At 42.3% G+C, this 27,746-nt stretch overlaps 1 protein-coding gene across 5 annotated transcripts in view; it reads right to left on the bottom strand.

Moving 5' to 3' along the window:
- The window catches only part of ADGRB2 (adhesion G protein-coupled receptor B2), a 335,460-nt gene that overhangs the window by 126,586 nt on the left and 181,128 nt on the right, over positions 1–27,746 (bottom strand). For all 5 annotated transcript variants that reach the window (XM_081961837.1, XM_081961838.1, XM_081961839.1 and 2 more), the window contains exon 5: positions 14,493–14,657. In XM_081961837.1, the coding sequence (XP_081817963.1) occupies positions 14,493–14,657 (165 nt within the window). The remainder of the gene's footprint in view (positions 1–14,492; positions 14,658–27,746) is intronic.

A 27,746-nucleotide genomic window follows, 5' to 3' on the forward strand; every position in this document is an offset into this window, starting at 1 on the left:
GGTTTTAGTTCAGCCAAAAATATAAGGTAGCAAAAAATAGGAGAAAAAAATCAATTCATTCACTTAAGAGGAGAAACGGGAAGCATTACAATCACTTCAATCCACAAAACATTGTTACAAAGAAAAAGGAAAAAAAAGACTTTCTAAGGCAGTCCAATAAAGATAAATTTCGCCGCTTTATTCTTTTGCTTAAAGGACTAATTTACCTTTAAAAAGTTTCTTTGGGCAATCATTCTCAAAGAAAAAATCTCACCAAATGGACTCCCTTTCACTGTCTTCTTTCCAGAGACGTCTCCAACTTTGTCAGTCTGGGACTGTCTGTTTACTGCCGGCTTGGAGAGCTTCCCTTGGGTCAATCAGGGTCTTTGTGATGTCCCTGAGACCAGCAAGGATTTGTCTCCCTGTTCACCGTCCCTTCGGGGTGGTTTAGGTCCATATCGACCGTGCAGCGATAAAAGTATCAACGGCGGTCTTGAACTGTCGAGACCGCATGTTGTGTTGTCGCGATGTTGGCTTGAATCTCCCCAAAAATAATAATTTTTATTCAACATTTTTTAAACATTAAAATAATGATTAAACTTTTACAGCTTTCTGTTATCTGTTGTTGTTTTTTCTAATTTTTAATTTTCCATTCTGAGGACTATTGTTTTATACAGATACCTCCTTATTTCATAGTTACTCATTTATATAATATATACATCATTTGCCCCTCTGTTACTCTCTAAATATATACCATTTCCTTTTGTTATACTTTCTATGTATTCATTATATATTATTTACATCTCTTTTCTAGCCAATTAGAAAACCACCTGTTACATGTCTTAAAATACTCTGTTTCCTCTCTATCCCTTAGTTCCATCGTTAGTTTATCAATTTCTGTGCATTCTAGCACCGTGTTTGAGGGGACATTTTTTTTTTGTTTCCAATTTTATTTGAAGGTTTTATTTGCACAACCAGGATGGAATAAGAATTCCTGGCTTGGACAAGGGGTTCGACTAGAAGACCTAAGTTTCTATGAACTATCCTGTCATTAAAGCTTTCACTGCCATACTCAATTTTAGTTTTCAATACTGAATGAGTCTTAATGCCGTGTCAGTTGTGCCATGGAAGGGATGAGAGGGACCAATGTTGGGCTGGGCTTAGGCAGTAGATATAAACAAACATGCAAGAGAGGCAATCAAAAAGCTTAAAAGGAAATAAAAAGACCAAAATACCCCTCATCAGCTATCAACACCCTACTAAATAGAGATTAGTGCCAAGATTAACACTGGAACAACAATCAAGCAGCAACAATCAAGGAACTAGCAACTTAGACAAACAAGCTAACAATGAACAACATCTAAACAAGGGACTACCAGGACCACTCCTGCCAACACTGACAGGGCAAGTCATTTGCATATAGGGAGCAAAGCCCACTCCCATCTAGCACTGATGATGCTACCTGATGGAAACATCTGCAAGAAAACAACCAAGCTCAGAGAGCATCAAGGACCCTGCAACTGTTGACCTTAATCAGACTCTGGTTATAGGGCAGGATAATGGGATCATGGAAACCTTTCTCTGACCCATCTTGTACTACACAAAATCAAGGCCAGGCTATTTTGAGTTTCTTCCACCCATCTGTGAAGTCACTTCTTTAAGTCTCTCTCTCTGTCATTTCTCTTCATGCCTTCAGGATCAACACCAAGGAATTCCAGGAATGACTGGATGAGCTAAGCAAGAGGTCTCCAAACTTGACAACTTTAAAACTTGTGAACTTCAACTTCCAGAATTCTCCAGCCAGGTGTGCTTCAGGATCAACTCCAAACTCCTTCATTCCAGGAATGACTGGATAATCTAAGTCAGGGGTCTCCAAACTTGGCAACTTTAAGACTTGGGACTTCAACTCCTAGAATTCTCCAGCCAGCTGCTGGCTGGAGAATTCTAGGAGTTGATAATAATAATAATAATAATAATAATAATAATAATAATAATAATAATAATAATAATAATAATAATAATAATAATAATAATAATAAAAATTTTATTTGATTAGCCGCACCCTCTCCCGAAGGACTCGGGGCGGCGTACAATAAAAAACATAGAATACAAATATAGACAATACACACACATAAATGCAGACGTATACGTGGAGGAGGTAGACAGATAAGTGGAGATAAAATTCAAAAATTAAAATTGTAATTTAAAATCCCCTAGGTAAAATTACAAAGTTAAAAACCCGTCAGGAGCGATAGGATCAAATTATGGTTGAGCCAGGCCAGCTATTTGGAAAAGGTGGGTCTTAAGCTTTACACGGAAGGAGCGGAGGTCGGAGGTAGTCCTGATATCCGGGGGGAGGTCATTCCACAGGGCTGGGCCCGCCACAGAGAAGGCTCTGCTCCTAGGCACCGCCCCTCGACACTGTCTGGTGGACGGCACCTGGAGAAGTTTCTCTCTGTGCGAGCGAATTGGTCGCAGGGATGTATGGGGCAGAATACGATCCCGCAAGTAGCTAGGTCCTGTGCCATGGAGCGCTTTGAAGATCGTTATCAAAACCTTGAAACGCACCCGATAGAGCACAGGAAGCCAGTGCAGCTCGCACCGGAAAGGTGTCACATGGGAGTACCTTGTACTCCCCATAATCACCCGTGCGGCCGCATTCTGGACCAACTGTAGTCTCCGGGTGCATCTCAAGGGAAGCCCCATGTAGAGAGCGTTGCAGTAGTCGAGGCGAGACGTCACCAGCTCATGAGTGACTGTGCGTAAGGCATCCCGGTCCAATAGGGGGTGCAATTGGCGCACCAGGCGAACCTGGTGGAACGCTCCCCTTGCCACGGCTGTCACATAATCATCCATGGACAGCCGGGCATCCAGGAGGACGCCCAAATTGCGCACCCGCTCCACGGGGGCCAGTTGTACGCCCCCAATGGCCAGAGATGGAGTTAACTGGTTGAACCGGTGGGCCGGAACCCACAGCCACTCCGTCTTGGAGGGGTTGAGCTTGAGTCGGTTGTCATCCATCCAGACCCGTACGGCTTCCACACACCGGGACATCACTTCGACGGCCTCGTTGGGGTGGTTCGGGGTGGAAATGTACAGCTGAGTATCATCAGCGTACAGATGATATCCCACCCCGAAACCACGAATGATCTCACCCAGCGGCTTCAGACTTGAAGACTTGAAGTCCCAAGTCTTAAAGTTGTCAAGTTTGGAGACCTCTGATCTAAGCAATCAATTTCTGTGGAAGTTGACTGGTGTCTCTTTGCCTACTCATAAGGCAATATAGCAAGCAACTATTTCAGTTATCTTTTCGCATCAGAAACAATCCAATGGGCATCTAATGCAAAAATGCAATGCTTTGCTTCAGTTCCAATGGAGAATTCCTAGAAGCAGTTTAATGCTGAGAATCATTCGGATACACAAGAGGAAACATTCTTCATGGGGAGATACTTTGTGCACAAAGGAGCCTTTGTTAATTAAATTTATTATGACACACCACTATATTTTTCTCGGCAAAAATTGCAAAGGACCGCTCCACTCTTCCCTTACCTGATCTCTTAACATTTTGCTCGCCTGAAATATTACAGGTTCTAGCCAGGAAATTATATTTTTTAATGCTCCCAATCAGCGTTCAACAAAAGCCATCATGCAAAGAATGATTGCACATTGGGGAAAAGGCTGCTGCTTTTCTGTCTTCTTTTTGGAGGGCTAGCATTAAAAATGCAGGGATCTTGCCATGACACCGTCTCATTCATGTGCCTACTGCTATAAAGGTCTAGGAGAGGAAGGGGCAGCCTACTCAGTATGGGAGCTACAAGTTGCTTTTGTAACGACAAAGACCTTATGCAGCATAAGTGACCAAAGGGAGATGGGGGAATCTCTTTTTTATGGGGCTTGAATTTTTAAAGCATTCGAGAGTATTAACCCTCTGCAATTATGCAGGCACTCATTTCAACCCTTAATTAGACCACTAAAAATGCAAAATCTTTGGTATTTTGGCAGCAGCATGGCTGTGCATGGCTGTTGGGACTGGGAACTGGGCATCAGGATCTTCAGTGGCTGCTTAATTTTTCCCCCCTCCCAAGCAGAATCTCCTGGAGAGCATTTAGCAAGACTGATTGAGATGAACTGGATGGAGTTACAAGAATTCCAGCAACTGAACCATTTCCCATTTAGAATCAATCTATCTCCAGTTGTTGTGGCCCGCCAGCAGCCAGCAGAGCTGGCAACAGATTCGGACAGATTGGGAGGAACATGGGCCAGTCCTGGAGGCTAGGAAAGGCTCAGACAAGGGCTCTGTATCGGAGGCAGAGAGGGGCCCAAAGCCATCTGGTAGTTGTTTGCTGCCTCCAGAGTCACTGGAGTTGGACATCTGTGAGGCAGAAGAACAGCAAGAGACTGTTCCCAGTGTGCACATGCACAGAGCTGCCTGAAGACGAGAATCATTAAAAAAATAAGGTTGACTTGGGAGTAAGGCTTGGACATGATTGGCCCCTCCCATAAGACATAAAAGAGGAGCAAACATACATTAACTTTTGCAGGGAGCAACTAGTTCACCTGGTCAGTTCAAGCTTTGAATAGTTCTGTTTGACTCTGGGCTAAGTTTGGCCTTGCTCTGCATTTGGCAATTAGGTCTCTGGCAGTATTCCAAGGGAGATAAGGTAGGTGTTTATCAACATTCCGCTGAAAGACTGTGGCAACTCGAGCAGACATCTGTCAGAACCTTCACAAACTTTTTGTGAAGCCTTGTGGGCTGTGAATGACCATACTTTATAGCTGTATAAATAAAAGAGAGTTTTTGGGGCTAAGATTGTGATTTATGCTTTCTCCGGAAGCCTAGGTCAGGACACCAGGTAGGTTGTAAGGACCCTTTGATTTTCTTTCAAACAGTCTCCTGATGATTCGGAAATAATTGCATACAGTTGGAGTTGGAAGGAACTTTGGAGGTCTTCTAGTCCAACCCCTTGCTTAAGCAGGAGATCATATACCATTCCAGACAAATGCCTGTCCAATCTCTTCTGAAAAATCTCCAATGTTGGAGCACCCATAACTTCCAGAGGCAGGTTGTTCCACTGATTAATTGTTCTCACTGTCAGGAAATTTCTCTTTGTAGGAAGTGGGTCTCTTCACTAACAATTTGGAATTTGGCTGGTTTCATAACAGGCACTTCAATCCATAGCAGTCTGGAAACCAACTCTTAGACCTAATCTAGGAAATATCCTATCATCTGATTTTGCTGAAGGTATAAGAAGAAGTCTTGATTCCTTTAGAATGTGAACTTCTTGGTCCTTGAAATAGTTTTGCTCTCCCTGGAAAATTCCTGTTACCAAATCTCCTGCTTCACAAAACTTTTAATCGGCTGCAGAGTCCTCCAATAGGGAAACTTGTAAACCTGTCATCATCATCCTTGTCTCTTGGGCTCAGAATCATAAATAGCGACAACTTTGATCCAGCAACTAATCATTTTCATGCTGGTGCACTGAGGCATATGAGCCTCGGATCTCCTTCTTGGGCATTAAAAGGTAAAGAAAGATTTCCCTTGTCAGACATGCCTGACTCTAGGGGGTAGCACTCATCCTAGTTGAAAGAGCCAGCATTGTCTGAAGATGCTTTCGTGGTCATGTGGCCAACATGACTATATACCATTGGTGGGTTCCGGATTCCGTTGCAACCATACTGGCGTCCACCACATGAACGTGTGCAGTGCACGCATGCGTCCTTACCGATTGTGATGCTTCCGCAAACCTCCGCGATGCTCCAGCTGCTCGGTGGAGCATTGCGCAGGCACCATGTGCTCTGTGCATGTGCACGGAAGAGCCGAAGAGCTTAAATACAGGTAAGGAGCTCGGGGTGGGTGGGCGGGCCCTCCAGAGCACCGGAACATAACGGTACCCAGTGTTCCGAGCAGGCACCGGTACGTCCGTACCAAGGCATACCACCTGCAACCCACCACTGCTATATACCAAAGGTGCACAGAAAGGTTCACACCCAAGTGGCACTTGTTTATCTACTTGCATTTACATACTTTTGAAACTGCTAGGGTGGCAGGTCTTGGGCAAGAACGGGAACTCACTAAAGTTGAGTTCTTGCCTCACAAGCAGAAGATTGTGAGTTCAATCCTAGGTAGAGGCAGATGTAGGGTCTTCTACTTGGGTAGGGGGTTGGACTAGATGACCTGCAAGGTCCCTTCCAACTTTGTTAATCCGTTATGTGGTATTTAGGTCTCAAATTACCAGTCTTCTGGTTGACACACCTAGTGTCTTACCCACTTGGCCACTGTGCCCTCTGTCCTTGGCATTACAATTACATATAAGCTATAATAAGTGCCAAATGATTTTAAGAAGGCTACCTACAGGAAACCTTAATAGTCCTCTATAGAATAATGGATTCGGGCATTGGTGGAGACAGTTTCTGCTTGATGCACTGGATAAAAACTGGATTCTCACTTGCATCTTGGCTATGTGTCTAGCTCAACTTATACAGCACTTCACAATCAAAGCTCTTAGATTCCCACAGTCTCTTTAAATGGGTTTCTTGCAAGGAAAAAAAGGACTTTACTTATTGAGTCTTGGTAAATGGACATACTATATGTACTTTAGCTCTCATTTACTATTGGGCATATAAAGATAAAATTTCCTTGATCCTTTGATTCTTTTTCTAAGAATTTCTTGACTGGAGGGGTGAGGAGGTTGCTATCTATTTAGAAGATACAAATACATATCCATCTTTTCTTCTTCTGCAATATCTGAAAATATTCCTTCCTTTTCCCAGGCTAATTCCATATAAGCTCCTTTTGATAAGATATTCTACTTCTTAACTTTTGGCTTGTAGAGAATATTTCTATTAGTGTTTTGTAATTGTGATAAAAGGAACATGGTGGCTAAGTGGCTTAGACTCTAAGCTTGTCTATCAGAAAGGTTGGCAGTTCGAATCCCTAGCGTCGCGTAACGGAGTGAGCTCCCGTTACTTGTCCCAGCTTCTGCCAACCTAGCCATTCAAAAGCATGTAAAAATGCAAGAAGAGAAATAGGAACCATCTTTGGGGGGAAGGGAACAGCACTCTGCGCACCTTTGGCTTTTAGTCATGCTGGCCATATGACCACAGAGACATCTTTGGACAGTGCTGGCTCTTTGGCTTTGACATGGAGATGAGCACTGCCCCCTAGAGTCGGGAATGGCTAGCACATATGTGTGAGGGGAACCTTTACCTAATTATGATAAACTTGCTCCGGAGCAATTCCATACCCAGCCAAAGTCAAAATTTTAGAGATCTGGATTCTAGTCTTATTTCAGAGGCAGACACTCCATAACCTGAAAAAGGAACAAGGTGACCACCTAGTTACTGGAAACAGGAAGACACAATGATTTACCTTTCAGGATTAAGGAGAGTCCACATAAACATACCAAATAATCTCAAAAAGGATGAACAATAGAATTCAGACACCGGCTGAGCTTCAGAGAGAAAGAACTAGGGCAGTGTTTATCAACCTCTGTCAGGGTTCCAAATAGCATCCAAAAGTAAATCAGAGTCCAAGGCAAAGGATTGCTCAGAATTCCAATTTATTAAGAGAGCCAAGTTGGCACATCTGGGAAAACCCAAAAATGAAGGCTTCCCGGTTTTCCTCACCTAGCTGAAAGTTCAAGATCTTGCCCCCACACCCACAAGTCCATCCCATGGTCCAATCATCCACTGCCATGCAGGCTGTTCCACCCATCCAATTCCAATCAGGTGCAGAGGTGCAGAGGCAAAGGATGACCTTGGCTTTCTAGAAAGAATTTTGTTATGGCTACATAGCATCTAAGTCCATACAATCCCCCCTTCCATTTTCCCACAATAGAAAATGCATAGTAGGATAATAGAAAGTATGGCAAGCCAAAGATCCAAAAGAAAAGGTGTCTGCAGGCCTGACACTGCCACTTTAAGATGTGTGGACTTCAAGAAGACCCAGAATTCCCTAGCCAATTGTGTTGGCTGGGAAATTCTGGGAGTTGAAGTCCACAAATGTTAAAGTGGCGGAGGTTGAGAAATACTGATCTCAGGGATACTAACTAAAATGCTGTGACCATCTCCAGATCCAGCTGTCACTCTTCAATAAAAACTGGCAAATGAAACTTGATTCTGAGGGATGATGGGGAGAAGGTAGGCAGAGCAGCCCAAAGGTATCTGTCATTACAGTCTGATGGCTGTCACATCTTCAAACCTGCTGCATTAGGAGCTGTGATTTTACAAAGAACAGCTGCTGCTCCAAACCAATTGGCAGAAGATAGGGGGATGTTAACCATGACTTGCCAAGCCTATAGCCCAGGATTTGGATAGCATCAACCCAAGATTCTGGGGCACAATTTATAATTGTACAGTTACAATTGTACAGTTTGGCCAAGGAAAGGAGTCAGGATTATGAGGTCCTTAAAGACTATCTTCCCATTTGGCTACCATCTAGGTCAGTGGTCATTCTCCAGGTATTTCTGATGCAGCAAGGAAGACTTTGGCTCCCACATCATGGCTGCTCCTTAGCAGAAAACTTCCAAGGATCAACGCATGGCCGGGTCTCAGTCCTCATGAAAACATTTCATGGCAGAGTTGAAATCTGTCACACTGGACAGCTGTTCTGCCTTCAGATGTGGCATTCTGCCTAATTCATTGCAGGTAGTCCTCAACTTGTAGCAGTTCATTTAATGACCACTCTTCTGACCTAGGCTTCACCAAATCACGAAACAGACGCCTTGTCCCAAAAAAACCCTTTTTATTTTGGCTAAGGTGCATTCCTAGCATTCACATCCAGCAAAGTCCCAGCAAACAGTCTTTCAAGGGTGAATTGCAAACACAGACCTTATCAGCCCTTGGATAGTTGCCAGGTTGATAGCTTCCAGATGCAATACTGTACAAGGAAATACTTGGCTAGGAGTCTCTCAGATAAGCAAATCTTCATGCTAGCAAACTAATTATCTTCTGCAAACACCACTCCCCTTTTGCTCCTATTTATTCCCTATGGGAGAGGCCATTCAGCGTCCTCTTGTACCTTTACTCCCAAGTTGACCACTGTTCCTTAATTGTTCCCTTCTCCTGACAGCTCTGGGCATGTGCACATCAGGAACAGGTTCCAGCTGTTCTTCAGACTCACTTATCTCCGACTCCGAAGGTAGCTGATAACTGTCAGAGGGGCCAGCCCCCCCACTCTGCCTCTGATGCAGAGCCCTCATCAGAGCCTTCCCCAGACTCCAGGCCTGGCCCATGTTCCTCCCCAACCTCCTTATTGTCTGATTCTGCCACGAGCTCCACTGGCTGCTGGTGGGCCACAACAACCACTTGAAGTTACAACACCCTGAAAAAAGTGACTTGTTACCATTTTCCACACTTAAAACCATTGCAGCATCCCCGTGGTCACATGATCAAAATTTAGAGTAGATGCTTGGAACTGACTCATATTTACAATGAATTCAGTGTCCTGGGATCATTTGATCACCTGTTGTGACCTTCTGACAAGCAAAGCCAATGGGGAAGCCATTTTAACTTAACAACTGCAGCGAATCCCTTAACAACTGTGGCAAGAAAGTTCATAACCTGGGGCAAAACTCACTTAACAACTGCATCACTTAGCAACATAATGTTTGGGCTGAATTGAGGTCGTAGGTTGACCTCAAATAATGTGTAAAAGGTAAAGGTTTCCCTGTCAGTCATGTTCAACTGTAGAGCATGATGCTCAGCTCCATTCCTTGGCCGAGGGAGCCAGGGCTGACCAAAGACAATTTCCGTGATCATGTGGCCAGCACAAATGGAGCACTGCCACCTTCCCACCAAAGTGCCACCTATTCATCTACTTGCATTTTCATGCTTTCAAACTGCTAGGTGGGCAGGAGCTGGAGCAAGGAATGGGAGCTCACCTCCTTGCACGCAGCTTGGGTTTTGAACTGACAAGCTCAGTGTCTTTAAATGCTGAGCCATCATGCCCCTTGAATAATATCTGTACCTGTATATATAAAATATACCTGTCAATTGGCAACGGTTGGACTTTGATAGTGCTAAGAGGTTTAAGGTTAATGGAGGATGCAAAATATCTTGAATTTGAAAGATCTTAGGTTGAGCATGAAAGTTATTTTGAGTGCATGAGCAAGAGTTTCAAATAGAAAAAAATTCTTAGATCTTTTCTTAGATTTTCCTAAGCCCCACTTAGGGGTCAGTTCTATTTCTATCACAAAGCACCTCCAGACTAATCAAATGAATTTGTTTAAAATTGCAAAGAGATTTTTTTTCCCCACTGAAGCAACTATTTTGAGGTCAAAACAAGGTGGTTTTGCATGTCAAAGAATTCAGGTGTCAGGGTTCCAAATATCATCCAAAAATAAATCAGAGTCCAAGGCAAAGTATTACCCAAAGTTCCAATTTATTAAAAGAGCCATGTTGGCACATCTGGGAAAAACCAAATCTGAAAGCTTTCTGGTTTTCCCCACCCAGTTGAAAGTTCAAGATCTTTCCCCTCCTCACACCCACAAGTCCATCCCAGGGCCCAATCTTCCACTGCCATGCTGGCAGTTCCACCCATCCAATTCCGATCAGGTGCAGAGGTGTAAAGCCAAAGGATGACCTTGGCTTTCTAGAATTTTTTTTGTTATGGCTACATAGCATCCACACGTATAATCCCCCTCTCCCTTTTTCCCACAATAGAAAATGCATAGCAGAATAACAGAAAGTGTGGCAGGACAAAGATACAAAACAAAAGATGGCTGCAGGCCTGACATCAGGTTTGACATTTTGTGTATCATTGGTCTAAACCCCCAGATGGATATCTTTGGACCAACCATTCCCCCCCCCCATCACATTATCCTATCTCACCTGTTGTTGTGAGCTAGGAGAATAAAACAAGAACTGGCCCCACACTCACTTGAGCTCATTAAAGTGAATGCTTGATAAAAGTGAAACAAATAAAAAGAAATCCTATTCATCTCTCATCCTTGGTGAATTTAAAACACTAGCTAAATGGTATCTCTTTGTCTGCTGTTTCATCTCAGTTGCTTTGTTTGTTTGTTTTTAAAAATGCCTGTAGGCCAAACTGGCAAATAAGCTTGGTAGCGTTTTAAAAAAAAAAACCTAAATAAATCCCTGCTTTTGCTTGACTGAAGAATTCATTTTCCTCATCAAGGTCTTGAGATCAATGAGACAGTCGGGACGAGCTGTTCAAAAATTATTTGTTGAACTCAGCAACCTCAGACTCCTCCAAGAGATATCGATCACCCCGGGCAGTGAAGACGAAATGGTAAACTAGTAGTTAAAGGGCAACAAGTCCAGGAAATGGAAATCAAATACTTATCAGATGCTTAGTCTTAGAACAGGGGTGTCCAAACTTGGGAACTTTAAGACTTGTGGACTTCAACTCCCAGAATTCCCCAGCCAGCAAGTTTGGACACCCCTGTCTTAGAAGGAAGGGGTGGGTCAAAATCTTAGAAGGAAGGGGTGGGTCAAAATCTTCAACGTACTGCCCCATCCCTTTTGTGTATGCGTGATCACAATGGGCACATTTGCCATCTTCCAGCTTTTGACCCATTTGCATCTTCCCCCGGGGACCTCCCTCCTGTACACCGGCTTCATACTATCAGTGTTTGCCAGCTAGCTATATTGGTGGTATGAACATTCAACTTCTTTCCTGCTTAAAAGGCTACTGTGGACTTTGCTCCCCTCTGGGAGGAGATTTCCAAGTATTTCTAGTGTTTCAAAACAAGCTTGCTTCCCTAGGCCCGTGATGGCAAACCTATGGCACGCGTGCCCGAAGTGGCATGTGGAGCCATGTCACCTGGTATGTGCAGCGTCGCCCATTCCTCTTCTGGCTTTCTGCCGTGCATGTGCATGCGCTGATCAGCTGGCCTGTGTGTGTGTGGCAGTGCTGGAAACCGGAAGACCTGGTTTTCTGTTTTCTGGCATCCACCAGCCACCTGATAGGTGCATGCACATACATGGCAGTAACCGAAAGACTTGCTGGCTGGTGCACATGCCAGAAACCAGAAGCATGTTTTCTGGCATGTGCATGCCCCCTGGGCATCTCCTCTTTCTGGTTGCGGCCCAGACGAGTGTGCAAAGTGTTCCCTTTTTGGCACTCGGTGCCAAAAAGGTTCACCATCACTGCCCTAGGCCATCCGTCTGGAAAACTCGCAAGATTTGCTTTTCTCGGCTATGTACATGTATATATCTGAACTAGACTGTATTGTTTCTCTGTGTCATATATCGTAAGTGGGTATACGCATATTTTATTTGTTTGTTTGTCATGTTTATGTAGTGTATATTGGAGGTGGTGATCCTTTGAGAGCTTATGCAACAAGATTTCATTTTAATGTATGCCGATTGGTGTACATTTAAAGTGACAATAAAATTACTCTACGTCTACTCACATGTGTACTGGTGGCTGCTTTGACTTGGGGCAAACCATGAGGTGTCTGTTTTAAACAATGGATAATTAGAACTGCAGAAAAAAACAATTGCTTCCAACCTGCCTTCCACTGAGGACCTGTACATTGCACGAACCAAAAAGAAGGCTCTGAAAATAACTACAGACCCCTTGCATCCTGGACATAAATTGTTTCAACTCCTACCCTCAAAACGATGCTATAGTGCACTGCACACCAGAACAACTAGACACAAGGACAATTTCCCCCCCAAATGCCTTCATTCTGCTAAATAAATAATTCCCACAATACTGTCAAATTATTTACTAAGACTGTATTACTATTATTCTTCTCTTCCTTCCTAACACCTATCTCTTCCCACTTATAACTATAACCATGTTGCTTGTATCTTTACAATTTATACTGTTTTATTTGCTTTCTAGTATAATCTGATTGCTTATTAGTAACCTATGACTACCACTAAGTGTTGTATCTTATGATTCTTGATGAATGCATATGGACTAAAGACAAATTCCTTGTGTGTCCAATCACGCTTGACCAATAAACCTGTTCTATTCTATTCTATTCTATTTTATTCCCTTCCGTTCCTGTTCTGTTCTGTTCCTGTTCTGTTCTGTTCTGTTCTGTTCTATTCTATTCCATTCCATTCCATTCTATCCTATCCCTCATTCTATTCTATTGAGAGTGTATGCCTGGTGCCATTTCCTGAACAAGTTTTTCCACAAATTGACAAATGATTCCTACTGTGAGAAAAAAAGGAAGAGATGGAGAAAGGAGGAGAAAGGAGGCGGAACATCAAAGTCAAAAGGCAGATGGAATGTCCATTGGCAATTTCTCTCATAAGAAGCAATTCGGCCCAGATGGAGGAAGAAACTTTTCAAACCATTGAAAGAAACAACTTGCTGTGCCAGACTCACCCCAGTTGACTTGCTGCAGGACAACTGGCCAGAACCAACTTGCTGTGGGACAATTCAATGCAAGATAACTCAAGAGAGGGACAAGAGACTCCATGCTCTGGCTCCCCTCAACCTTGAGGACTTCTAACTTGAGAAATCTAAAGCAAGACAAGGCCCACTGCAATTCACTTGTCCCTCTCTTGAGTTCTCCTGCATTGAATCAGCCCAGGGTCAATCCACCATGGTGAGACAGCCATGGAAAGTTATCCCAGACCAGTGATGGCTAACATTTTTCCCCTCGTGTGCCAAAATCGCATGTGTACGTGCAACAACACCAGAGGTTGGTTCCTACAGGTTCGGACCAGTTTGGCTGAATAGGTAGTAACTTCTGCACAGAAGCATTTTTTTAGTACTGTGCACAGTAGCAGCAGCCAGAACCCATCACTGGACAGCATGCTGATGTGTGCCCACACCCATAATGCAATGCACCCTCCCTACGCATGTATGCCTGACACCCATACTTCCCCAGGCCCCCGCACATACATGCAACCCCTCACACTACCCGTGCATGTGTGTGGCCCTCCTGCACTCCATTTTGTGCCTAGCAGGCCTCCCTGAAGCCTCGTGGGACCAAAAATAGGGTGTAGGGGCACCCCCCTCTGTGCTCTCCCCACCCCCTACACATGCGCATGCATCTCCCGCATGCACAGCAGAGACCCCCAAAATCAGCTGGCTGGTGGGAGACGTATGCACATGTGCGGTGGAGCTGAGCTGGGCAATGACTCTTGTGCCCACAGAGAGGGCTCTGCATGCCACCTATGGCACATGTGCCATAGGTTCGCCATCACGGTCCTAGATCCTTCTCTAAGAATTGGACACAAGAGAACAGAATTAAAATTTTAAAAAAATCATTAGCGATACTTTTCTGCAGTCTGTGATTCATGCTTCTTCAGTCTTGCTGGGCTGCATGAGGGATGCTATACATACCAGTGGTGGGTTCCTACCAGTTCAGCCCAGTTCAGCCAAACCAGTAGTAGTTTGGCAACCTGGGTCACACTCTGTGCAGAGCAATTTTAGTGGTACTGTGCATGTGCGCGTCGCACTCCCCCTGAGCGAACCGGCAGTAGCCTCTGCTGGAACCCACCTCTGATGGATCCCCAAACTGGTCAAACCCATCTACCATTGTGCCTTTTTTTGAAGGCAATGAAAAAGAAGGCTCCCTTACCTGAACATTCTGGATTGGAACACTCCCTGGCATCAGCATGAGCTCCTTTGCACTCTGCGAAGCCGTGAGCCAAGACACTGCATTTACGGGTCCGCTGCTGAGTCCCATTGGAACAGGTCACTGAACACCGGCTCCAAGATCCCCAGTCAAGCCATTGGCCTTCCACTGTGACAAAGAAACACAAGGAAAAGTCCTTTCATGAAAAATTGAGTATGGGCAGGAAATCCAGATGTTCCTCTTTTGGTTCAAACCAACTCATCTCCATCCCCCTCTAGCCCCCAAAGTAGGAATCCCTCAGGAAGCTTCTCCTCAAACTGAACTTGAGCTGAATGAACAATAAGATGGATTGGATGAGCCACTGTGGGAGTTCTACAATGTATTTTCCTTCAAAGAAGAACAACACAACTCAATAGTCTCCTACCAACAACCACATCATGCCCCACGAGAAGGAAGGGGGTGAAACATAGGCAGGGAAATCCAATAACCAACATAATGTAAACCAGATTTTTCAACCCATGGTTGACCATAGTTTGATAGTGTTTCTCAACCTCAACCTTGACAAACCATGATAGTGTTTCTCAACCTCAGCAGTTTTAAGGTATATGAACTCCAATTTAAAATTATGGTGGCTGGGGGAATTCTGGAACTTGAAGTCCACACATTTTAAAGTTGCTGAGATCATAGCTTCCAGCTCCACATAAGAGAGAGAGATTGAAATAGGGAGGGCAGAATTACCAGTCAAAACCTACTTGGTAAGGACAGCAATCTCTGAAATGTTTGAGCACAGGAGAAATATTAAAAAAATAAATGTTTTAAAGTTCCTAATTCTTATAGTTTGTATATGGGGAGGGCTGTGATAGCAAGTTCTGCTTAACCTTGTTAATTCTCTCTATGTTTTATTTCATTTATTAATGTTTCAACTTTAATAAGTTGTCAGGTGCAAAAAACAAGGACCACATGTGAGGTTCAACTAAACTGATTTATTGCTCATTCCTAAGCACAAGAATCTACTCAACTAATGGTTAGCACTATTTTGACATTAAGGTAAAGGTTCCCCTTGCACATATGTGCTAGTCACTCCCAACTCTAGGGGGCGGTGCTCATCTCCATTTCAAAGCCGAAGAGCCAGCGCTGTCCAAAGATATCTCCATGGCCATGTGGCCGGCATGACTAAACACTGAAGGCGCACGGGATTTGGACCGCTGTACTACCAACCTTTCTGATTGAAAAATCAGCGTCTTAGCCACTGAGCCACCGTGTCCCTATTTTAACATTAGCTAAGGGTTAACAGAATTCAGGGGGGCGGGGTTATGTTCTATTTATGGCTACATAGAGACTCAATGTTGATTCCTCTTTTGACACTACCCGAGGCTCTGCCACTCCTCCTCTATACAGTATATCTATGAACATGACTATGTTCTCCTTGGAAGGGCCCTTTTGGAGGGGGTCAGAGGTGATATTCAGCCGGTTCTCTCTGGTTTGGGTGAACCAGTAGCGGCGACTGCCGGAGCCTCCACCCACCCACCCCGACATAATGCACGAGCACTGTACATGCACAGAAGGCCGTGCATATGCGCATACACGGCACATGCAAGCAAAGCATTTGCAAACCGGTAGGGAAGGTAAGTGAATCCCACTGCTGGAGGGAGTTGATCTTTCCCGGGATAGATTTTTCAAACAAGCGATTGATGAGTTTTACGATGCAAAAGATTTATGGATAAAATTTGGGTGCTTGCTTAGACTTCAAAACAGAAAGTATCAACCGAATACAAGAAGCAGCTGATGGTAGAGATTACAGAAGGCTGGAGAGCAACGGAAGAGGGAACAGCAGAAAAAAAATTGTTGGCTTATCTCATAAATGATTGCTCAGCCCAGGTGGGAAGAGACCAAGAGGCATTTTGAAGGATTCAAAAGAGATTCTCTGACTTAACGGACTTAACTCGTTATGAAGGAGTCTGAGGATTCCTTGGAATTTGGTTCTAGGATTCTGTATTGCCAACTGTCTGTCTGGATCGAAGTTATAATGCATTACAAACGGTACATCTTTTATGCATTTGTAATAACTTATAAGTGAAAGATTTGACCCAGAGGTGGGATTCAGCAGGTTCTGGAGAACCGGTAGCGGAAATTTTGAGTAGTTTGGAGAACCAGTAAATACCACCTCTGACTGGCCCCGCCCCCATCTATTCTCTGCCTCCCGAGTCCCAGCTGATCTGGAGGGAATGGGGATTTTGCACTATTCTTCCCCTGCCACACCCACCAAGCAACACCACGTCCATCAAGCCACACCCACAGAATGGTAGTAATTTTTTTTTAATCCCACCACTGATTTGACCCATTAATTATTTCATAGCAAACTTTATCAAGAATTTAGAGCCAAATTCATTACGTCCTTATTACTCCAACTATATATTTTTAGTTTGGAAAGGGAAAAATGAGAAAAAATAGAAGTCTAATTTTAGGTTTTGATGATTACAGTGATATTTTGTTGTTCTAGAAAGGTTGTAAGTTGTAACTTTTGTATTCTATTGTACTGAAAAATATTAGAAGTCAGTACTTTTTTTCCCTTCCTTCCTCCCTCCCTTCCTTCCACCCTTCCCTTCCCTTTTTCTTTATTTCCTTACCTCCCTTTCTCCCTCTTCCCTTCTTCTTTTCTTCCTAATGTGTTAAAATTGTATTTGCATTTATATTTTAACTTACAATAAATTGTAACATTTTTTAAAAAAAAATATCGGGGTATGAATACATTGCTTAGGAACAAAGATCCAGCAGTGAGACCAAAGAGTCAAATTTAATATCCTTTTTTGCAGGCCAAAAATGTATGGAGCAATAAGCCGTTGTGGACAGCAGATCTATCAGAGGAAGAATCGCTATTCAACTCTGTGACACTTAACTGCACGGCTGATGTTTTTGCTGGCAGAAGCAGCAAATGAAATGGAACAAGTTGTTTCAGATGAAGCTAGCAACAAAGCATAAGATGACACTTCAGTTCCTGATCCAGAGCTACACACGGAGTCTCTCATGCATTTATCTAAGTCTTCATGAGTATTACTTAACAAGTAGGACAAAGGAGAAAAGCAAGCCTTGATGCCACCTCATCATAGGAAAGTATCTGAAAAGGAGGAGAGTCTGGAAGAAGCTTTGAAACTGGGAGAAGAAGTCTTGAAAAGACTTCTGGCTTCCAGGGAGTTGGGTTTTTTAAAGTCTGCTAAGATCAGTTCTAGGCTGTGTCTTCCTTGCTTGTAGAATCTTCCAATCTGTGGTCTCCAAAAGCTATTACTTATCTTGGGTGTCCTCGATTTTCCCTTTTCCTGTGTTATCTGGAAAGAGGGAAAGACAGGCAGAGGAAAAAAATGTGGTGGGGAGGGGAGAAATATTTTGCAGCCCAGTACTAGGAGATAAATAAAGCCCTGGAAAAGCTCCTCCTCCTCCTCCTCCTCCTCCTCCTCCTCCTCCTCCTCCTCCTCCTCCTCCTCCTCCTCCTCCTCCTTCATCATCATATTATAAGAGAAGGTGCTGATGGTACATTGGTGACCTATGATGGTTAGATTTGGCCTCATTGTTCCTGACGAATTGAAATACACTACATCATCATCAGCGATATTCAAATCCATTGCCCTTCTCCATTCTAGCCTTCTTCATCACGTTAATTGATTCCTTCCCACCAACATGAGTTGATCATTTTCCCTTAGTAAGATTCCATTTGATTTTATAAATACAAAGCTATCTAGTGAGGATAGCTTCAGTTTTGCTCAATCTAGATGTAAATGAGATATGATGGATTTGGTGAAGTAGCAGGCTGAGTGCCAACATGATGTTACTGATGAAAATCATCCTTGGGCCAAGAAAGTAGAAAAGTAAACTTTTGAAGAACAACGTGTAGCCACTATCTGATCTGATTGTAAGGATATCATTTCATAGATTGCTTTCCCTGCCTAACTCATAATGTCTCTCTCCTTTTACCTGTCAAGATATTTCCTTAATCTGAACTCTTTTATATTCATCTCCGCCAGTTCTTAAAAACAAAACCATGTTGACTTCAGATTATGTCCTGGACACAACTATAACTTTCTCAGCAATATTGTGAAATGGTTGGCACTACCTTCTTCCAAGGATGTTGTTTTTCTTCTTCTCTATTTAGCTTAGACTTTTGACACCCTTCTACTCATCCTCAAGACCCTGCTTAGATTCTGAATTCAGAGAAGGTATATGAGGTTCTGCCAGCTGTTGAGACTACCTCCCCATAGTTAGTCACCATAGTTAGTCATGGTTGGTGGTAAGACCTGATCTTTCCATTAGCCAGAAACCTGGAGTCCTCTTATAGCCCCAAATCCTAAGGGATGCAAATCTAAAATCAGTAGCTAAGAAGAAGAAGCCTTTCCGGTAGACCAGATGGTACTACTTGGCCTCCCTTAGAGGCCTGGCAGCTCAAAAGAAATGACTGTGAACTGAATGTAGCCGAAGGAGCTGGTGCATCTTGCATAAGCTTGGCCGGAAGTCTTCTTTTGAACAGCACTAGTACCCAAAGGACAAGATGAATGTTGATAAAAATATAGGGGAAAAGTAAAGCTCTCGATAGTTTCTATGAAGCGGTTTGCAGCAGCTGGTGAGGACAATGGCCTCACTGAAGCTGTGCAAAAAAAAACCTGCTTTCTGCTTCTGCTACTATAGGTAGGAGCCAATAAAAATGCCTCATTAAATCATAATGGGGCCTTGGAGGTGATTTAGTCCAGCCCCTTGCACATTGCAGGATCTTCAATGAAGGATGAAACGGCAGTATTGCTGGCAAGTGACTGTCCGTCTGGTAGCCCCTGCCAGCTCTCTCCCGACAGGCTGTTTCACTGTTGAAAAATTTCCTCGGTTGGGAAGCTTCTCTTAACATTCAGCCCAAATCTGCATGACTGACATTTCCATGGGAAAAACAATGTTGCTCCATCTTCTGCCTAGAGAAGATCTCTCCCATACTTCCACTTTTCCAGGTTTAAAGTATTTGGCTTATACAAATATTTGGCTTGAAGAATTTAAGGTTGCCCCCTTTCTCTTTTTCTTTTCTTATAGGCTGATGATATATAATAGAATAAAATAACAGAGTTGGAAGGGACCTTGGAGGTCTTCTAGTCCAACCCCCTGCCTAGGCAGGAAACCCTACACCACTTCAGACAAATGGATATCCAACATCTTCTTAAAAACATCCAGTGTTGGATCATTCACAACTTCTGGAGGCAAGTTGTTCCACTGATTAATTGTTCTCACTGTCAGGAAATTTATCCTCAGTTCTAAGTTGCTTCTCTCCTTGATTAGTTTCCACCCATTGCTTCTTGTTCTACACTCAGGTGCTTTAGAAAACAGTTTGACTCCCTCTTCTTTGTGGCAACCCCTGAGATATTGGAAGACTGCTATCATGTCTCCCCTAGTCCTTCTTTTCATTAAACTAGACATACTCAGTTCCTGCAACCGTTCTTCATCTGTTTTAGCCTCCAGCCCCCTAGTCATCTTGGTTGCTCTTCTCTGCACTCTTTCTAGAGTTGCCACATCTTTTTTATATTGTGGCGACCAAAACTGAATGCAGTATTCCAAGTGTGGCCTTACCAAGGCATTATAAAGTGGTATTAGAGGTTAGACAGGAAAGAAAAAAAAGCTTTTGAATATAGGATGATATGATTAAAAGCTAGAGTACGAGTTAGAAATAAAGGGAATATTAATGCATTACACTATTAGTTGATGAAATGGAAGTAATAATGACAAACAGGTGGAATATTTGAATAATGATAGATTGTAACTTAATATAGTAGATTGTAATGGGAATTTCATAAATTGATTGAATGCAATAATAATCCTTAATTTGATCAGTTTTGTTTGCGTTGGGATGTATGGTGCCCAGATGCCACACTGTTCACACATTGGTTTGACACACACACACACACACACACACACACACACACATATAAAATTAAAAAAATTAAAAACTAAAATAAACATAAGTTTCCAAAGTACTGGATGCTATATCTCTTTTAATGCAGCCTAATTTTTTTTTTCTGTTTTTTCAACAGTTGCATCACACTGCTGCCTTCCGCCCAGCTTCTCCACTGAAGCAGTTGAGTCTTCTTCTCATTTTCTGCTGCCAACTCTGATCTCTCCCATCAATATCTGTACCAGAGTTGCAAGACCTTCATTTATCTTACTTGGCTTCCCTTGTGTTGGTTTCAGCTGCGTTCCAGCCTATCAAAATTCTTTGGAATCTTAATTCAGGACTGCAAATGGAATATTCATTATGAATTTTTTATAAGCATTCATGCACTGCCTCACACTGAAAAGTTTAAATTGGTTCTAATCCCTTAATCTAACATCACTGTATATCATTTAGTTCATGGTGGAGTTTGTACAATATGCAAAAAGAGACTCAAATAGGTTGGGTACTTTGTAGAAGCCCAGCAATTATTTCTCTGTCTTATGTGAGTGTTGCAACTACATTTTCCTAACCCGAGTGTAGGGGTGTAAAAATAATTGAACTTTTACAATGAATGAGAAACCACCCTTAGTAGTAAATTTGGAGAAAATGGAGTATTCAAAACAGGGGAAAATAATGGCAAGTATGTATAGTTTCACTTATACAGTGTAAATACTTTAGAAACAGCAGGACTGGAAAATATGGCAAGTGGAAGATAAATAGAAGATTGGCATCACCTTATTTAACAATCTGAAAGATGGAAACAACAATGATTTGTGAATCAAAAGAAAGAGAGATTACATAGAATTTTAAGAGGACATTGCATCTGACTTGATGGTGATTGGACATCCATTTATGTTGGTCTATGGCTGTAGTTATTTCACACTTTAAAATTGAAAGCTTGGGACAATTTAATACTTGTGGAAATAAATACATAAAAGTATAAGACCTCATGATGAAATCATGACCCCTATATTGAAAGCATTCAGGGCAAAAATAGTCCCAATGCTGACCTATGGTGCAGAATTGTAGTGCCTTAATAAAACTATAAAGGGATGTGGTGGCTCAGTGGCTAAGACGCTGAAAGGTCGGCAGTTCGGCAGTTTGAATCCCTAGTGCTGTGTAACGGAGTGAGCTCCCATTACTTGTCCCAGTTTCTGCCAACCTAGCAGTTCGAAAGCAAGTAGAAAATGCAAGTAAAAAAATAGGAACCACCTTTGGTGGGAAGGTAGCAGTACCTTCGGCATTTAGTCATGTTGGCCACATGACCACGGAGATGTCTTTGGACAGCGCTGGCTCTTTGGCTTTGAAACAGAGATGAGCACTGCCCCCTAGAGTCGGGAATGACTAGCACATAAAGGAGAACCTTTACCTTTAATAAAGCTATAACTTATTGAATAAGTTCAGACCCTTTTTTAAGGATGAATACTGGGAACTGACAGGGACACATCTACTTCTACGATCAGAGTGGGAACAAGTATCTATTCCTTAAATAATCATTTCATAATTAAAATGTTCACATACTGGTAGAGGATCCATTTGAGGATCTGATAGACTTCCTAAGATAGGCTTAATAGAATAGATACTGTAAATATGGCCCAGCCAACTTCTGGGTCAGCCAATTTTCCAACATGGATTTTCTACACAGCATCTATTCTCAAAGGCCATCCAGGCAAGGGAATTTTTTAAACAGAGATTCTTAGATATTATTGCTGAAACCAACATAGAATTATTGGCTAAAAATAGATCCCTGGGTTGGTTGGCTAAGAATAAAACTATTTTTCAACCTGAAAAATAACTGTCATTGACTCTGACAGAAATTTTAAGAAGGGCCTACTCTAGAGAAAGATTTGAGTTGTTAGGTTCCATGGTTAAGTATGGAAGCTTCTACCAGTTGCCATCTTATGAGAGAAGCTGCATGTGAGATACCCCAGTAATTGAAAATATTTTTCATATCTTATTCAACTTTCTAATATATTAGGGTTAAATATTTATCATTGCTATTGGAAAGAACAGCCCACTAGGATCTGAACTACAGATTGTATTATTTCCTCCTAGGATCAAATGTACATATTGTATGAGGACTGCTAAATTTATAATTGGTCCTAAGTGCTGGATACATTGAACAAATTGGGATAAGGGAGATTCATGTATCTATTTACTGACTTCTTGTGTTACCACATATGTATTACTGGTATATCATTCTATTTCTGCCTACCTACTTTATTATGGAATGTGTAATATGTGCTGAATTTTACCTTACCTTATCTTATTTTATTGCTAAGGTCACAAGATTATGTTAGAATATTCATGACTGGGAGAGACATGATAACAAGGTCAGCCAATGAATAGGCATAGCAACTAAGTCAGCCAATTGGAGCTAAAACAGATCTGAGTCTGTGCTGAGAATCAAAACTGAAACTATTCTGTCTGCTCTGAACTCTGAGATGATGATGTTCTCTCCTGCTTGTATTCTGATTGTAACTTCTACCACTTTGAAATAATCTACTATTGGTATTGCACTTTTATTCATCTGTTGTTATGTATATAAATAAGTTAATGAATCCAGCTGAATCAGTTATCTATGTGTGCTTTCTGGATTTGATTTTTCTGCAACAAACTCTGACAGATTAATCAATGAATAAACTACTACTACCACCACCACGACTACTAATACTAGTAGTAGTAGTCGTACATTATGAAAGCAAACTGGAAAGAGAAACATCTCTATAAACTGCCCAAAGTTGTTTCCTGAGATTGGCGACTATAGAAATCAAATAAATAAATAAATTTACCAGTATTATATAGTAGAAAACGAAGGTATCAGTCAATTGATAAGTGAACTTTCACTTGACGGTAGAGAAAAGAAAGTGATTAGCTGCTTTGTTTTCATGTACACAAAAATAACTAAGAGTGGACATTTTGATGGAGAAGTAAAAAGGGGATTACTCTTAGGGCATTGACAAATTTCGACACAATCATGAAGGATAAGGGTATTCCTATGACAACAAAGACAAGAATAGTTAAAGCAACGATCTTTACAGTGATAAAGGTTTGGCTGTGAAATTTGACACTGAGAAAGAGCAAGAGAAAGAAAATAAACTCCTTTGAATTATGGATTTGGGGATGGTTCCTAGGAGCACCATGGACTGCAAGAAGAACTAGTCAATCAATCCTGAAGCAAATAAAAACTGGTTGCTCTCTTGAGGTAGCGATCAATAAGCAAAACCTCTCATAGTTTGGACATGAGATGTGAGATGATGGATAACTATCCTTGGCAAGATTGAAAGAAGCAGAAAGATGGAGATGGAGAAGATGACGATCACAGGAACATCCTTGGAAAAACTATAAGTTATTGTTGAAGACAAGTTGAAATGATGAGCATTTGTCCACAATTTATCAAGAATGGTACCCAACTTGATAACATTTAACTCTGTTGTTAAATGAGTATTTCACATTTTATCTCTGTCAATGCTCTAGAAGAAAAATCCAAGCTGATTCGTGTTGGTCGTTTTCTATCTTTTATCATTTCTCCAAGATAAATTTCTGAACATTACTTTGAAGGTGTCTTTTTGCAAGATAAGCTCCCACAATTTTCCAAGCTTTAGATAATCCAACAAGTTGCAGTTCAGTGGTGAGAAATTAAGGTCCTGCACACAGGCAGGAAAAGCCAAATTTCACAGGTATAGAATAAGGGGTACCTGGCTCAATACTGCTGTCGGTGAGAGAGATCTGTGTCCTAGTGGACCATCACTCAAGAATGAGCCAGCAATGCTCTGCAACTGCCAAAAGATCAGTTTTACAACCACCACCAAGATCACGAGAATCGATACTACACAATTGAGATCATATTTCAAAGTTCTGGTCACCACACCACAAAAGAGAAACTCTGAAACTCTAAGAGGTGTGCAGAGAACACCAACAAAGATACTAAAGGGTCTGGAGTCTAAATAATATGATGAATAGTTGAGGGAACTAGGAATGTCTCACCCCATGGTGGCGTAACTATGGCATGTGTGCCAGAAGTGGCACCCAGAGCTCTCTCTGTAGGCATGCACACTGTCGCCAGTTGCTTTTCTGGTTTCCGGCATGTGCGCTGGCCAACTGATCTTTGCATGTGCCAAAACGCTGGAAGCCTGAAGTCCAGCTGACCAATGCGCATGCATGCCATGGAAACCCAAAGACCAGCTGGCCGGGATGCACATTGGCCATCTGGTCTTTGGGTTTCTGGTGCTCTGGTGTACACACAGGTGTGCACCCATTCCAGTTTGGGCACTCAGTGCCAAAAAGGTTCACCATCACTGGTCTAGCCTATCAAAGAGAAGGGTTAGGTGGGACCCAACAGTCTTCCAGTACTTGAGAGGCTGCCACAAAGAGGAGGGAGTTTACTTAGTCTTCAAAGCACCAGAGGGCAGGACAAGGATAAATGAGCGGAAGCTTGTTAAAGACAGCTCAACCAAGAACTAAGGAGAAATTTCCTGACAGTGAAAACAATGAATCAATGAAACAGCTTGCCTGCCAGAGTTGTATGTGTTCCATTGCCGGAGGTTTTCAACAACAGACTGGACAACCATTTGATCAGGATGGCATAGGCTCTTTTGCCTTGAGCAAGAGGTTGCATTAAAAGACCTCCAAGCTCCATTCTACCCCTATGATTCTGTGTTCTAGGATATTAGTGGGTGAGATCACGAAATAATTATTTAAAATTGATATAAAGTGTATTGACAATGACCCTTGGTCTGATCCTTGAAAGATAGAATAACAGAGTTGGAAGGGACCTTGAAGGTCTTCTAGTCCAGCCCCTTGCTTAGGCAGGAAACCCTACACCACTTCAGACAAATGGTTATACAACATCTTCTTAAAAACCTCCAGTGTTGGATCATTCACAACTTCTGGAGGCAAGTTGTTCCACTGATTGATTGTTCTAACTGTCAGGAAATTTCTCCTTAGTTCTAAGTTGCTTCTCTCCTTGATTAGTTTCCACCCATTGTTTCTTGTCCTACCCTCAGGTGCTTTGGAGAATAGCTTGACTCCCTCTTCTTTGTGGCAGCCCCTGAGATGAATTCTGTTGAATGATGAGTGCTGGTACATTAGAGCTCTGAATATTGTTTTAGGAGAAAAGCCAAGAGGTCTCCATTTCCCCACTTTCCTCAGTGTGAAAAGAACATAAACTGGAAGGATGAAAAAACACTGACAAGTGCCTTTCTATAATCAACTCAACTAACCCAGAAGCATGGGAAATACAAATAAAGGTTCCCTCAAGAGACTGGGATCTAGCATTTTTCTTGCTTCTGATGCATCACCACTAGATGCCTTAAAATGCCTGCCTGCCCATATCCTGATGCTCAAATACCTCAAGGAAGTGAACCTTACTGACTTCAAATGCATCTGGTGAATTTCCAAAATAATTGGGGTTAGAGCATGAATTAGTGCTGACAATGATTAAGCCATGCTGATTTGCATTTATTTCTATCCACTACTGCCTCCAGAAGGCTTCCAAAGTGAGACCTCACAAAAGATGTGTGAGTCACGCTTCACAAAAAATGAGAGGTGTGAACACCAAGAAAATAAAGTAAAAAGAAAAAAACCCAGGAATATAAATATAAATGAGCATGCCATGATGAATGGATTATAAAATTAGAACCATAAGGGGTAAGGATCTTCTCCCTTGTAATATTTGCTGTCAAATGTCTCTCAGCTGATATTAGAACAGGAAGTTGCTCAGGCAGTGATTCAAGGATCAGGTCTTTGATAAATAAACTAATTGTAAGAATTGAGAAAGGAGTTAGAAAGAATTCCACAGACTGCCAAGTTTGAAATCCAAGCCCTATTTATAGTGGAATTAAAATTCAATTCTTGCATGTCATCCTCCCACTTGTGTGGTGCAAGGGGCAGGAAGGAAGGTTATCACTTGTCCCTGTATTCTCAGCCTCTTTGATGACCTTAGCAAAACCAGCTTCCACACTAGGACTTAGAAGTCAATTGATGCAAGTTTTAAAGGAGAGATCTGCAGAGGATTATTGAGTTGACAAATCATGCTAAGCCATGGCTTACCAAACAGTGGTTTACTGAGTATGTCACAACTGTGCTAGGTTCACAAAACACAGCAAATCCTGCCCAATCTGCTCATCCTCAAGACATGTGGTCTTCAAGGTCTACAAATTTCAGCAGTGAATGCAGGAGCTAGGAATTCTGCATGTTAAAGGTTCACACCACAGCCAAATACCCAGGTTGGAGAAGGCTGTGTGAAACCACATCAAATTTCAAAATCAGAACTTAGTTATAAATAGGCAAGCAAATTATGGTTTAGTTGAACCTTGCTAATGATGTGGGACTACAATGGAATTGCTCTTCTCAGGAAGAAGGGAACACAATCCAAGGGGGTGGGGGAATGAAGAGGAGATAGTACACCCCAGAGCTGGATAGGACAGAGAAAAAGAGAGTTAGGTTAGCCACTCCGTAGAATCTCTCAAATGATATCCATTGCGATGAAAATAGTAAACGTTTAGTCTGGCAAGATTCTATCTATTGGGTGTAAGTAGATAAAGAACTGAATTTTGGCTTGATTGTTCTCTGTCATTCTTAGACTGGACTTGACAAGGGACACTTGTTAGCTAAATGAAATATATGTACTGTATTTTTCGGACTATAAGATGCACCAGAGTATAAGACGTACCATGATTTTGAAGAGGTAATTTAAAAAGGGGGGGGGGTTCCATTCTGCAGGCCTCCCCAACCCTCTGCACACCTCATTTTTTTCAAAAAAGGGGGGGCATGCAGAGGCTTTGGGGGGCTTGTATAGCGCTCCTGGGGACTGGATGGAGGGCAAAAATGGGCTGCTTTTTGCAAAAAGGGGGGGCATGCAGAGGCTTTGGGAGGCCCATTTTTTGCTCGTTTTGCCCTCCGCAGCCCCCAGGAGCACTTTGCAAGCCTCCCAAACCCTCTGTACATCCATTTCTGTAAAGGGGGAGGGGGTTTAGTAGGCCAAAATGCTGTATTCAGTGTATAAGCTGCACTCAGATTTTCACCCTCTTTTTTGAGGGGAAAAAGGTGCATCTTATACTCCACAAATATGGTATTCTGTGTGGCCTGTCACTCCTTTAAGCCCAAACCTCACAAGGTTGCTGTTGTGAGGAAAAGAGGAGAAAGAAAGAGCTCCTACTTTTACCAGGGCATCGGTCAGAACCCTGACAATTAGGCATTTTTGGTGTCTTGAGTTACTTATAAAGTAGTAAAAGTGGATAAAAAACTAATAAGTAAATAAAGTAAATAAATGGGTGATATGTCGGGAAAAGTTCCAGCTAAGT

The sequence above is a fragment of the Natrix helvetica genome, assembly GCF_964273705.1.
Source record: "Natrix helvetica genome assembly, chromosome: 9".
Classification (NCBI taxonomy): domain Eukaryota; kingdom Metazoa; phylum Chordata; class Lepidosauria; order Squamata; family Natricidae; genus Natrix; species Natrix helvetica.